Source organism: Schistocerca gregaria, chromosome 2, assembly GCF_023897955.1.
Source record: "Schistocerca gregaria isolate iqSchGreg1 chromosome 2, iqSchGreg1.2, whole genome shotgun sequence".
Classification (NCBI taxonomy): domain Eukaryota; kingdom Metazoa; phylum Arthropoda; class Insecta; order Orthoptera; family Acrididae; genus Schistocerca; species Schistocerca gregaria.
This window is the reverse complement of record NC_064921.1, coordinates 135,495,187-135,510,463: the sequence shown is the minus strand read 5'-3', so window position 1 is coordinate 135,510,463 and position 15,277 is coordinate 135,495,187. Positions and strand designations below refer to the sequence as shown.

At 38.9% G+C, this 15,277-nt stretch overlaps 1 protein-coding gene across 3 annotated transcripts in view; it reads left to right on the top strand.

Annotated features, from left to right (window-relative positions):
• The window catches only part of LOC126336516 (synaptotagmin-15-like), a 229,670-nt gene that overhangs the window by 172,698 nt on the left and 41,695 nt on the right, over nucleotides 1-15,277 (top strand). For all 3 annotated transcript variants that reach the window (XM_050000297.1, XM_050000298.1, XM_050000299.1), the window contains exons 4-5: nucleotides 1,088-1,272; nucleotides 12,822-12,965. In XM_050000297.1, coding sequence (XP_049856254.1) covers nucleotides 1,088-1,272; nucleotides 12,822-12,965 — 329 coding nt within the window. The remainder of the gene's footprint in view (nucleotides 1-1,087; nucleotides 1,273-12,821; nucleotides 12,966-15,277) is intronic.

The window sequence follows — 15,277 nt, the reverse complement described above, 5'->3', positions numbered from 1 at the left end:
ATATTTATCAGCCATGTTTGAGGGCATGGTTTGGAACTGAGATTGTATGGCACATGCCTGATTCACCTTCGATGACTGCAGCAACCATAAGTGTAATGTGAAATAGTATTGCATTAGAAAGCATAAATACATTGTCATGACTGTTTCTACACAATCTGTCAGTACCTCATAGCTGTAACTGCACAAAACAACCATATAGCTGTCACAAAAAGGTTTAAACTGTATAGTATATGTTAATACAACATAACTGAACAGACAAAAATGTCTATTCACCAGTAGTGGCAGGAAAACACACACATATAAAGGCTAAGGAAGCTGCAAGTTTTTGGAGACAGTGGCTCATTCTTCTGGCAGAAGTTTTGAAGAAGAAGGAAGAAGAGTGAAGGATAGGCAAGGTTTAGCAAATGCGGAGAGTTTGGAAAAGTCACCCAGTACTGTGGCTCCAGGGAGACATACCGGATGGGAATGGAAGGAAAGACTGATTGTTGGGGGACTACACTGGACAATTTTGAAACCCTGAGAGCTTAGAGAGAGAGAATGTTGACAGAATGACATGCAAGAGTTAATAAGACAGGAAAGCTAAGTGCATTGTCAGTTGTTGTGGTAGAAGACTAGACAGATCAGAAAATAAAAGATCATAACTACTAAGAAGAAGAAGAAGGATAAGAGGGAGAGAGAGAGAATACGATTATGTGGTGGGAATTTGAGATTGAAAATATTCAGTTTATAACAACTTTATGTAAACAGGATTTTATGGAACTCTTTTTTTTGTGTGGTTTGCATGATAGATGCTCATCTCTTGGGCCACACTGATACTTGTTTGCATTGCATGCAGCCCATGGGCCACAGGTTGGACATCCCTGTTGCAGACCATGCTTTGAGAGTACACGTTAAGCTATCTATTATGACCAACATGGAGAAAGGGGGGGGGGGAGGGGGGAGGTTCTGGATCTGGTCAGATTTGTACTACATTTTTCAACTGAAAAGCATAATAATTTCTGTTATAAACTCCTGTATGACAGAAATTAATTTGACTTTAATTCTATATTTTTCTATTTGAATACAAGTGGTGACTTGTTTTGCACAGAGCCCAATGACTGTGAATATGCTGCCAGTACTCCACCTCCAACTCCAAGTCCTGCAGGCAGGAGGAAAGGTCGCTGGCACCGTGCACTGGATACACTGCGTCCTCGGTCTAATAAGAATCTTCCTCTTAAGGCTGTCAAACAGTCAGCAACTTTGCCCTCTATTACAGTATCCTCACCAGACATTGTGAGTACCACATACTGCATCTTAACTAATTTACTTGAAATGAGGATATAACCACTGATTATTTCAAGTTTATTTGTGTAAGCTCACATAGCTGTAATTACATTTCCAGAAATTAATAGCTTAATTAATTATATTTTATTTGTTATTTACATGTATGTATATCACTGCTGAATAGATACTTTTATTTTCTTGTTAATTATCAAATTATAATAGTTTAAAATATAACTACATATTAACCCTGTGATATGTAATTTCATGGTGTATTATGGAGTATAGTCACTTACCAACATCTGCAGTGTATTCCATCTATTGGGTGTGCATCCACTATTTCAGTCAATAACTACAGCTAAAATGCAAGAAGAAGGAATACAGGGTGTGATGTGGGAACTTCCTTATTATTTTTTTTCAACAGGAAGTATTGGAGATAGCAATTTAATTATCTTTTCTTTACATAGAGGTACATTTGAACTTTTATTTCATCTTGTTTGGTAAATGATACCTTGAAGGTGACCTCCATTCTGCAAAGTAAATTTGGAGAGTGAAAATCAGAAGTTTCCGTCCACTTTGCTGTCAATAGCAGTGCGAATATCATTCTGTGACTCATCTCCAGTCCATAAAGACTGTTATATACCAAGTATTTAAGATACCCAAGAGAAATTCGTAGGGGACTAAATCTGGTGAGCATGCTGCCCACTGAAGATTGCCCCTCAAAGAGATGAGATGTGTGGGAAGTGATTGTAGAAGAGAGTAATTTCCTGTGAACTGTGTTCCATCTTGTTAGAACCAGGCATCCTCCACATCCATTTCTTCAAGGTGAGAAAGAAAAACTCCTCAATCATCTGGAGATAACACTCAGAAGTGACCATAACTGTGTTTTCATTCTCTTTAAAGATATTGAGCTGGTAATACCAATTTTGGATGATGTACACCAAACACGCAGATGTTCTGTATGCAGCGGCTGCTTATGAAGTTCTTAGGGGTTCATGCTGCTCCAATATTGCATGTTTTATTTATTCACACATCCAGACAAATGAAAATGTGTCTCACTGCTGAAGAACATAAGGGCATGTTATTGATCAAGGATTTGCATACATTTTTTCATGAAACAAAATTGCATGGGTTAAGTGTCTGCACCACTGCTAGTTTCTGTGGATGAAATTTCAAGTTTCATGAAGAATTTGTATCACTGTGTTATCAGAAATTGGAAGAGCAGTTGCATGTTTGCGTGCAGATAATGTGGGTGAATTCAAAACTGCCAGCACTACTTTCTCTATGATGTATGATGTCCTGGTGGTTCTGAAGATCCTATCCCCCCCCCCCTCCACACTACCAGTATTCATAAGCGTGTCCTTGCACCTGACAATTGGTTTTTGATCAGGTATATGACCTGCAGCTGTGATATTAAACTATTCCCTGAATGCACTCGGGGATGTGATGAACGAACAGCCATTGAAAAAGTAAGGCACAATGGGGAGTGCACAATCCTCTCTCATTCATTGCATAACTCCTACCAAACTAACCTTCTTCCTCTTTTTAAAGAAGGTAGGTTCCGCCCTTTAGGACATGCCCAATGCCACACAAAAATGACTAATGGCCACTGCGTGCCACACATTTCAAATAAGAAAGTTCCTGCACTGCACCCTTTTTTACTGTTCCAGATGCATGTCCAGAAGGTGATGGAATATTCTGTTGTCTGGGAACGCTTCAAGAAAAACATCTGCACAGCAATATTGTGTGTTTGTGAAACATCGTGTGAATTGCTTATGCAGAAATAAATTTACTGTTATACCTCTCGTAAAAGGAAGGAAAAGAATTCTAGAATATTTCAGGTTGTGTATTATCTGCAGAATCCAAGTGAGAGTATTTAAACTGGAAGATTAAGAAAGACAAATCTGTCTTAAGAATGTTGTAAGGCAGGGTTGCAGCTTATTTTTATTGTGGGGATTGTTATTGCATTACTTGACAGGTGTAACATATATGTAGTCAAGTTCCCAGAAATGAGTAATAATGACAGTGCCTTGTAGCATTCAAGAGAAAGTATAAAATATAATCCAATGAAGTCTTCAAATCAATAGTAAATGAAAACAGTGACATATGTGTAAATGGAACACAATGCTGTAAGCACTTAACTGCACAGAGATGTATACTATACAACATGTACTATAGTATCTCACAGTTAATAAAGCTTCTTGCTTATAGAAAGTGGAAAATTAACTACAAAAGATTTTGCAAAGAATGGCATGACTAAAGATAACCACTCATATATTAGAGGTAGAGTAGTGAATAGGCATTGGAACCGCAGGACCGCTACGGTCACAGGTTCGAATCCTGCCTCGGGCATTGATGTGTGTGATGTCCTTAGGTTAGTTAGGTTTAAGTAGTTCTAAGTTCTAGGGGACTGATGACCTCAGATGTTAAGTCCCATAGTGCTCAGAGCCATTTGAACCATAGGCACATAAACAATAATGTTAACACAGTAGCTTAACTTACAACTTGGGTTCTTCTTTAGAGGACACAGACACATATTGAATGACTGTCTTTAGTCATTCCATTGTATCCCACTCTGGATCTTGAGTATAGTAAATAATATTTTCTCATGCACAGATATTTGTCATTAGCATTACAGAAGATGGCTAGAAACACTATTTACCATATACATTTTTAATGACATTATTATATCCATTTTCTAGACCTAACAGCTGCACTAAGATGTGTCAGATTTCTCTGTATTATTTACCTTGTAGTGTTTCGAAAAGTGCATATTTTGATATGCTCTGGAAAACCATTCACCAATGTTATGGATTAAAGAGGCAATTTTCAAAAGCTAAAGTTGTTTCTTTGTGGGCTAAGGGAGGGTGGTATTTATGAAGTGATGAAGTTTGTTAACTGTCCATGTGTATGTATGGCAAAAGTGAATCATGAGTGGGCTAGTGACACCAATGTGAATAGGCACTGTGGAAGCTGTTTACCAACAAGATATTCTTTCATTTACAGTCTGATTAAAATGCCAGAATGTCTCCTTACAGATTCTGTATGGATCAATGACTTTATATGCCTGGAAAGTGTGCATCATTGTGGATCCAAACAATGAAATTGAGAACTTGCCTCTGTTGCTGTTCTCCATAGATTAAAGAAAGCATCAAAGAATATTACAATAGCTACCAACATTATTGGTTGTTAAAATATGACATCACATCTGATTATAATTCAGGAATTGTTTTGAAGTAATCAGAGTCTTTTGTGATGGCATGAGTGAATAAAATCCTCTCAATTTCTAAAGTACATCTGCTGAGTTATAATCCTCAAGCTTTTGACAGCTGTCGCTGATGTCACCTCGGGAGATAGAATGTCTGACTGCTGGGAGTGATTGTCATATATGTAAAAAAAGCAGCAGAGTCCAGATTCATCTAGCAATGGGCCAAATTGATACATGTGTGAAAAGGCAAGTGAAGTAGCTCATAGCAGAGCTGGTGCATTGAAGGGCCACAAGATGACAAAAAATATAAGAACCTGGTACCACCTTTGGCACTGTTATTTCCCACCCTTCTATAGCTGTCAAACATTGTTCTTTGTATTTGTGTTGAGAGCCCACATCCTAGGCCTGCTAAGTGTATGTCCCTCTGATGTCGACTGAAATTATGGTACTGTAATTCAGCCTTGGCTACTCCTCTTAAAATTGAAACTAAGAAGTTGTTGTTTGGACCAAGATTCTTATCTTTTCTAACAGATTTTCTGGCCATTCTATAGATAATGAGCCACCACAACCATCTTCTCTTTCACTGTTTCTTAAAATTTTGTCATATTCACAGGCATACACTCTGGCACTCTCTAAGGGCTGTCACCTTTAGACAGGTGTAAAATATTTCAGATCAGTGCTTCTGCATCATGTGTATAAGGAAGACAAATTGTCATTCAAGGCAGTCAGTTTTTGCACTCCTAAGATGGTGGTAGTAACATCTGGAGAAAACTTGAGAATTATGACTGAACTGATGTGACTTGAAAGCAGAACAGATTTTGTTCAATTGTTCAGAAGGATTTTTATTCCAGTCTTTCCTCAGAAATTGCAATAAAGGTTGACTGGTTTTGGTATTGTTTATTATATTTATATATCTCTATTCAGTTGTGCTTTAATTGAGTTATTTGTGTATAAAAATGTGATGATGTTCTAACAACTGATTCCTATTTATTGATATTTAGAAAGACGTGAATAAAGAACCTTTACAGTCACTGGCTTTGCAGTGGTCCAAAACACCAATGAGTAAAATTTGTTGACAGTTCCAGTAAACAGAAGCATTTAAATTTTGGGATGAGAGTATTCCTTTGATTTTTTTTTATGGTTTGTGGCAAATAGGCATGCTGATTTTCCCTGAACTTTCTGTTGTACTGAGTAAAATTGATGTTTCAACCCCCTTGAAAATCTGAATACACTGTTGTAACATTTGTAATTCAGCAAGAATGTCAATGTCAACCCCATTCCTCAGATCCTGATAGTAAAATGAGAGACATTACAACAAGCCACAGCACAGGAAAACATCACTATTAATTTAGGTGGAAGGGTTAATAAATTAGCTTTTTAGCAGCCACAGGTAGCAGATAAGTGATAATGATTTCTTAAATGTTGTGGAAAATATAGGGACAAACAGTTTAAGAGAAGCAAAGAGTATACTGAAGAAGCTACTTGCAAAATATTCAGTCATATGGATGTTTCACCCACTTCTCCTTCTGAAACTAAGAAAATTATACAGGGTGAGTCACCTAACATTACCACTTGATATATTTCATAAACCACATATATATTCCACAGACCGAACGTGAGGAGAGGGGCTAGTATAATTGGTTAATACAAACCACAAAAAAATGCACGGAAGTATGTTTTTTAACACAAACTTACGTTTTTTTTAAATGGAACCCCGTTAGTTTTGTTAGCACATCTGAACATATAAACAAATATGTAATCAGTGCCGTTTGTTGCATTGTAAAATGTTAATTACATCCGGAGATATCGTAACCTAAACTTGACACTTGAGTACCACTCCTCTGCTGTTCGATCGTGCTTATCGGAGAGCACCGAATTACGCAGGGATCCAAAGGGAATGGTGATGGACCTTAGGTACAGAAGAGACTGGAACAGCACATTACGTCCACATGCTAACACCTTTTTATTGGTGTTTTTCACTTATGCACATGTACATTACCATGAGGGGTGAGGTACACGTACACACGTGGTTTCCGTTTTCAATTACGGAGTGGAATAGAGTGTGTCCCAACATGTCAGGCCAATAGATGTTCAATGTGGTGGCCATCATTTGCTGCACACAATTGCAATCTCTGGCGTAATGAATGTCGTACACGCCGCAGTACATCTGGTGTGATGTTGCCGCAGGCTGCCACAATACATTGTTTCATATCCTCTGGGGTTGTAGGCACATTACGGTACACATTCTCCTTTAACGTACCCCACAGAAAGAAGTCCAGAGGTGTAAGATCAGGAGAACAGGCTGGTCAATTTATGTGTCCTCCATGTCCTATGAAACGCCTGTCGAACATCCTGTCAAGGGTCAGCCTAGTGTTAATTGCGGAATGTGCAGGTGCACCATCATGCTGATACCACATACGTCGACGCGTTTCCAGTGGGACATTTTCGAGCAACGTTGGCAGATCATACTGTAGAAACGCAATGTATGTTGCAGCTGTTTGGCCCCTGAAATGATGTGAGGACCAATGAGGTGGTCGCCAATGATTCCGCACCATACATTTACAGTCCACAGTCTCTGTCACTCTACCTGTCTGAGCCAGCGAGGATTGTCCACAGACCAGTAATGCATGTTCCGTAGATTCACTGCCCTGTGGTTTGTGAAACCCGCTTCATTGGTAAACAGGTAGAACTGCAATGCATTCTCTGTTAATGCCCATTGACAGAATTGCACTTGATGATTAAAGTCATCACCATGTAATTGCTGATGTAGCGCCACATGAAATGGGTGAAAGCGGTGACGATGCAGTATGCGCATGACAGTACTTTAATTCAATCCACTGGCTCTCGCAATGTCCCGTGTAGTCATGTGTGGTTCATGGCAACAGCAGCTAACACACCAACTGCACCAGCTTCTCCTGTGACGGGCCTGTTCGGACCCATTTGCATGCTACGACCATACCTGTTGCATACGGTTGGCGGTAGATGTTTTGCAATGTGCGGCATGTTGGATACTCTCTGTTCGGGTACCGTTCTGCATACACCCTGCAGGCTTCAGCTGCATTTTGTCGACACTCGCCATAGATGAGTATCATCTCCGCCTTTTCAGAGTTCAAATACACCATGGTCACAGTTCCTACAACACTACACTATCACAGACGTCTGGTAACATGGTGTACTACATTTGGTCTGCGTGCGGAGACGAATGCAGAATAACAATAGCAGCAAGCGCTACATGCGGACACTGCGACAGCTAGACCAAACCACAACAGTGCACTACAGCCACACTCGTAAACACTGTTGTCATTGTAAACATCTCCCTGCAGATGCACAATTACACTAGCCCCTCTCCTCGCGTTCGGTCTGTGGAATCAGTTCGTCAGTATTTGATGTGGTTTACGAAATATATCCAGCGGTAACGTTATGTGACTCACCCTGTATATTGTCTCAAACATAAAAGCTCATATGCATTTGAAGGTGTTTCCAACAGACTATGAAAAACTTCTTTCATCCAATAAGCAACATCTTTTTTGAGATACGTAATGCATCACTAACTCAGGGCATTTTCTCAGAGAGATTGAAATTTGCAATTTTTAAACCCTTCTGTAATAATGGTGATAGGAGAGATGTCCATAACTATCAACCCGTTTTACTACTGAATCATTTTCCAAAATTTTTGAGGTTATGTATTTGAGAATAGAATTCCATCATAAGAACAGTAATATCCTCAGTAAATAACAGTTTGAATTTCAGAAGAATTGATCAACTGAGAGTGCCATTTACACATTCTCTCTTCAAAATGTCCACAACTTGTGGTCTAGTGGCTATCATTGCTGCCTCTGGACCATGGGGTCCCGGGTTCGATTTCCAGCCGAGTTGTAAAAAAAGATTGGACTGTGTAAAAAAATTGAACTGTGTATGGGCACTGTTGACCGTGCACTTGAGTGCCCTACAAACCAAACATTATCATCAAACTCTCCAAATTTTACAAGCACTACATAACAAAACAGCACAACTTGGCATTTTCTGTGACCTGTCTAAGACACTTTATTGCATGAATCACAATATTTTCTTGGATAAACTGAGGTTTTATGGAACTCAGAGATCCTTCTGACTGAGGAGAAATCACTTATCAGTTTCCACAAAGCCCAATCTTAGGCCCTCTATTGTTTCTTGCATATTGAAACGATCTTATGTGTAATATACAACAGGCAGAATTATGCAATGGAAAATCCAGGACGGAATGTAACAGCAGTATGAAAAGGATAGTTGCTACTGACCATATAGCAGAGATGCTGAGTCACAGCAAAAAGACTGTTGAAAAATGAGCCCACAAGGCCTTTGTTGAAAATAAAGAAAATACACACACACACACACACACACACACACACACACACACACACACACACACGAGCACGTGCGCGCAGATGCACACATAACATATGACCACAGTCCTTGGGAGCTGAATCCAGAGAGTGACTGGAGATGACAGACTGTGGTCAAACGTGTGTGAGTTGCATTTGTGTGTGTGTGTATGTGGGTGGGTGTGGGTGGGTGGGTGGGTGGGTGGGTGGGCGCACGTGCGCACATGCGTGCATGTATGTTGTGAATTTTCAACAAAGGCATTGTTGGCTGAAAGCTCGCCTTCCGACAAATTTTGTTGTGCCTGTCTGTGAACAAGTAGAATTAGTTCTTTTGCAGCTGACACTAGTATTGTAATCAATCCAAGTATACAAACATCAATAGAGGAAATGGCAAACAATATTCTTAAAAGCGTTAGTGAGTTTTCGGCGAATATCTCCCTCTCAGCCTCAGAAAGACACAAAATGTTCTGTTCTACACACCGAGTGGTAGTTCACCTGTGATAAGTGTGACACAGGGTTAGGAAATAATAACTAGGGTGGAAACATCAACATTTTCAGGTGTCTACACTGATGAAAGTTATAATGGAAAGAAACATTTTGTAATTCTTAAGACAACATAGTTCAGCCACATCTGCACTTCCAATAATTGTAAATCTTGGGGACAGTCAAATCAGTAGTTTGACATATTTTGTCTATTTTCATTCAATAGTGTTCAATAGTGTTCAATTGGTTCAAGAATCATAAAAGAATAGTGTTCAATTGGTTCAAGAATCATAAAAGAATCCTGGAGATACTAAAAGGTATCAGATAGATTATATAATGGTAAGACAGAGATTTAGGAATCAGGTTTTAAATTGTAGGACATTTCCAGGGGCAGATGTGGACTCTGACCACAATCTATTGGTTACGACCTGTAGGTTAAAACTGAAGAAACTGCAAAAAGGTGGGAATTTAAGGACATGGGATCTGGATATGCTGAAAGAACCAGAGGTTGTACAGAGTTTCAAGGAGAGCATAAGGGAACAATTGACAGGAATGGGGGAAAGAAACACAGTAGAAGAAGAATGGGTAGCTCTGAGGGATGAAGTAGTGAAGGCAGCAGAGGATAAAGTAGGTACAAAGACGAGGGCTGCTAGAAATCCTTGGGTAACAGAAGAAATATTGAATTTAATTGATGAAAGGAGAAAATATAAAAATGCAGTAAATGAAGCAGGCAAAACGGAATACAAACGTCTCAAAAATGAGATTGACAGGAAGTGCAAAATGGCTAAGCAGGAATGGCTAGATGACAAATGTAAGGAAGTAGAGGCTTATCTCACTAGGGGTAAGATAGATACTGCCTGCAGGAAAATTAAAGAGACCTTTGGAGAACAGAGAACCACTTGTATGAATATCAAGAGCTCAGATGGAAACCCAGTTCTAAGCAAAGAAGGGAAGGCAGAAAGGTGGAAGGAGTATATAGAAGGTTTATACAAGGGCGAATGACTTGAGGACAATATTATGGAAATGGAAGAGGATGTAGATGAAGATGAAATGGGGGATAAGATACTGCGTGAAGAGTTTGACAGAGCACTGAAAGACCTGAGTCGAAACAAGGCCCCCAGAGTAGACAACATTCCATTAGAGCTACTGACGGCCTTGGGAGAGCCAGTCCTGACAAAACTCTACCATCTGGTGAGCAAGATGTATGAGACAGGCGAAATACCCTCAGACTTCAAGAAGAATATAATAATTCCAATCCCAAAGAAAGCAGAAAAGACAGATGTCAAAATTACCGAACTATCAGTTTAATAAGTCACAGCTGCAAAATACTAACGTGAATTCTTTACAGACAAATGGAAAAACTGGTAGATGCGGACCTCGGGGAGGATCAGGTTGGATTCTGTAGAAATGTTGGTACACGTGAGGCAATACTGACCTAATGACTTATCTTAGAAGAAAGATTAAGAAAAGGCAAACCTATGTTTCTAGCATTTGCAGACTTAGAGAAAGCTTTTGACAATGTTGACTGGAATACTCTCTTTCAAATTCTGAAGGTGGCAGGGGTAAAATACAGGGAGCGAAAGGCTATTTACAATTTGTACAGAAACCAGATGGCAGTCATAAGAGTCAAGGGGCATGAAAGGGAAACAGTGGTTGGGAAAGGAGTGAGACAAGGTTGCAGCCTCTCCCTGATGTTATTCAATCTGTATATTGAGCAAGCAGTAAAGGAAACAAAAGAAAAATTTGGAGTTGGTATTAAAATTCGTGGAGAAGAAGTAAAAACTTTGAGGTTCGCCAATGACATTGTAATTCTGTCAGAGACGGCAAAGGACTTGGAAGAGCAGTTGAACGGAATGGACAGTGTCTTGAAAGGAGGATATAAGATGAACATCAACAAAAGCAAAACGAGGATAATGGAATATAGTCAAATTAAATCGGGTGATGCTGAGGGAATTAGATTAGGAAATGAGACACTTAAAGTAGTAAAGGGGTTTTGCTATTTGGGGAGCAAAATAATTGATGTTGGTCGAAGTAGAGAGGATATAAATTGTAGACTGGCAATGGCAAGAAAAGCGTTTATGAATAAGAGAAATTTGTTAACATCGAATATAGATTTATGTATCAGGAAGTCGTTTCTGAAAGTATTTGTATGGAGTGTAGCCATGTATGGAAGGGAAACATGGACGATAACTAGTTTGGACAAGAAGAGAATAGAAGCTTTCGAATTGTGGTGCTACAGAAGAATGCTGAAGATTAGATGGGTAGATCACATAACTAACGAGGAGGTATTGAATAGGATTGGGGAGAAGAGAAGTTTGTTGCACAACTTGACTAGAAGAACGGATCAGTTGGTAGGACATGTTCTGAGGCATCAAGGGATCACAAATTTAGCATTGGAGGGCAGCGTGGAGGGTAAAAATCGTAGAGGGAGACCAAGAGATGAATACACTAAGCAGATTCAGAAGGATGTAGGTTGCAGCAGGTACTGGGAGATGAAGAGGCTTGCACAGGATAGAGTGCCATGGAGAGCTGCATCAAACCAGTCTCAGGACTGAAGATAACAACAACAACAACAGTGTCATATGGAATAATATTCTGGGGTAACTCATCTTAAAAAGAAAGTCAACATTAATTCACACAAAAAAGGGTGCATAATATTGCCACCCAAATTTTTCTTCACTTAACCAGCGCATAAAATGTCTGTCAGACAGGAAAGTTAAATATGAAAACAAACTGAAAAAGTTTCTTCTTGACAGCAACGCTTATTCTGTAGAAGAATTTATGTACATAAAAGGTGGTGGGTAGGAATAATTAACCCCAGCTGAACTTAAAAGAAAATGTAAATAGTCAGCATGTAACCATATTTCTACATGAATCTATAAAGTTAATTTAAAGTGGCTCCTTCTACATCATTACAATTAATCATGCAAATGATCCATGGAACATGAAACTGGCCAACTAACTTGTAGTGCCAGATTTCAGAGATTTCTTCAGTAAGCAATTATTGCAATGAAGTTGCAAACAGAACTGTCTATGATACTTTGAGACATTGATAGGAATTTGTTAACTGTCAGACAATGATTATAACTCTCTGAATTATAATTATCAGTTTATCTGTTACTAAACATTAAGCACTACTCGGAAAACTGTACACATTTATAACACTTTCGTCTACAACAAATGAAGTCTACACTGAATGTCACAAGGTATTATATTTGATGCTAACAAAAATGGCACTTCGTCTCACAGTTCACAATAAGCAGGATGTGCAGCTAGTGTCCTCAATTTTATAACCCTCATCAGATAAAAGAATCCACAGTGCCAATGATACCAGGCAAGCTTTTATATCATGTTGAAGCTAAAAAATGAACATGCTGCTGCCACAAAATAACAGTGCAGAGTCTCTGCACAAACATATACTTTTTTCTGTATGACCTTCAGACAAAATTGTATCTGTGATAATTTGTGCTGATATTACCTCTGTTTGTAATGTTAACAATTTTCTGCAGGTTAGGGACATCAAAATGCAGGAAGGAAAACAGAGTGTTCCAGTGGAAGAGCCTAACTTGAGACACGCAGGAACAATGGTAGACATAAGTTCTGTATCAGTTTTAAACAACACTGCTAGCTGGTTAAAATCACAAAGTATGCAGGTGAGATGTACAAATAATAAGTATCTAAATATCTCCTGTGTGTGTGTGTGTGTGTGTGTGTGTGTGTGTGTGTGTGTGTGCGCGCATGAGTGTGCATATGTGCATGAGCACCTGCCCATTTACTTTTATTAAACATTTCTGATGGTTTCTCCATTAATGTTTGTGAGTCAGTGAGCCAAATTGAGGTACTGCAATTCTTTGTTAATGAACTGAAATATAAAGATGCTCGCCACAGAAGGTCTCTAACTACAGTATGTGAATAACTTATACTGTAGTATCCTTCATTTATTCATATAACTCTTAAACATGCACTGGTAAATAAACAGCAGCAGAATGGGATAATGGAAAAATTTACAAAAGTTATTCTTCTCTCAGAGTATTACAATTATTTGCAAGCAAAGTATTTATTCTGTCCTGTTGGTCAGTATCATCTTTTAGGTCATTATCAAATGCACATGATGCAGATACTCATTTTTGTGATACAATATTATACTTTATACAAGGTCAGTAAAGTAAGACTGGCCTGAGAAAGCAAAATTTTGAATTGTGTGAACTGATCCATTCAGTGAACAAGAGAACTGCCTAGCACAGAAAATATTGAAAACTGTGATTTTGATGCACCAGACAGGTTGTTGCCACATGGGTGCGCAAGTGCATCTCCTGCATGCTCTATTCTATCGCTGTGTCCCTAGATTTGAATGAATGAGAGGAGCAGACATGTTCAGTGACTGGTTGAATGCAACACAAAATGATGCTCACCATAAACAGTGTGTAATTTATTGCTGAATGATATCCAAAAATACAATTTTAAAATACATACATGAAATTGTTTACCCAAGAGTTTGAGATTGAAAGTGCTTTGGCAGAAACAACTATCCACAAAAACCAGCAAACATTGCTTGAGTGATGGAAAGCATGGAACAAAGTCCGATGAAATCTTAATACTCTTTATGTGTGTGCAAGTGGGGATTAAGAGATCATCATGTTGAAACGTTTATCAAAAAGGCCCTGCATCTGTATCCTTATAAATGTACTGTTATGCATGTATTTACTGTTGTGGATAAGTCATAAAGTGTCTGAACAATCTTTCATGTGTCAAGTTCTTTTTGAGTGAAGTGGAATCACAACTTTTGGGTACTCAGTTTCTCATTTCTTTAGATGAGGCCTAGTTCAGTCTGTTGTGGTTTGTGAACTCACAGACTGAATGAAGTGGTGCAGTGATTAGCACTCTGGACTTCTGTATTTGGGAGGACAATGATTCAAATCTGCTTCCAGCCATCCAGATTTAGGTCAGCCTAGATTTCCCTAAATTGCTCCTGGAAAATGCCAGGATGGTTCCTTTGAAAGAGCATGGCTGATTTTCTTCCCCATCCTTGAAACATTCAGAGCTTGTGCTCCATCTCTAATGATCTTGATGTTGATGAGATGTTAGACACTAATCTTCCTTGAACTTTGAAGAGCCATTTCATATCTCGAGGCTGTTGTTTGGAGTATAATGTCTGGTGCCCACATAGTATCTTCATTCTGTTGCCAAACTGTTAATTAACTGGTACATGCAGAAACTTTTTAATCCATATGTGGATCAACTTACAGAAGGTACCCGCCATATGAATATTTTTACAAGTCAGAGCAACAGCATAAATCATCTTGACAATCTTGTTTTTAATGCATGAGCCTTTACATTAAAGCATGAGGTGTTTGGTGAGGCAAGGATAATCAGCAGAGGCAATGCCATCGCTTGGATATCTTGATTGCCTAATCTCTCTCCCTGTAATTTTCAACTGTGAGGCATATCGAAGTGTCAGGTGTTAAGCCTTCTCAAGTAATTCTCCAACATTGGAACAGTTACACTAGAAGAATGAAAATGTTATTGCCGCTGTCTCTCAGGAAGAGCTGCTATACATGTCTCACAGTTAGATGAACTGAGCACAGCACTTGTATTGATATCAACGGTGACTATTACCAGCATCTTCTGTGAAGTACATTAAGAAGGGCCAGTCCCACATCATTGTTATTGTAACTTTCCATGCCAGTTTTATTTAGGCCACTCTGCACATCAAGTTCATTATATCGCCATAAACCTCAGGCATGGTTGGTTCCAGAGCATTTTTGCAAACAAGTGACATATCATTTGGTGTTCCTCCCACTCAGTTTTTCCACATAAGCCACATATCATTTTGCTTCCTCCATTTTCCCTCCTTCCCTCACATATTAGTTGCCATTCTTTGGGATTTTGCTAAGAAGTTTAAAAATAAATCTAAATCTACTAAGCATGGAAATAGCTTGTTTTTGCTACTAATTATGGTAGACCT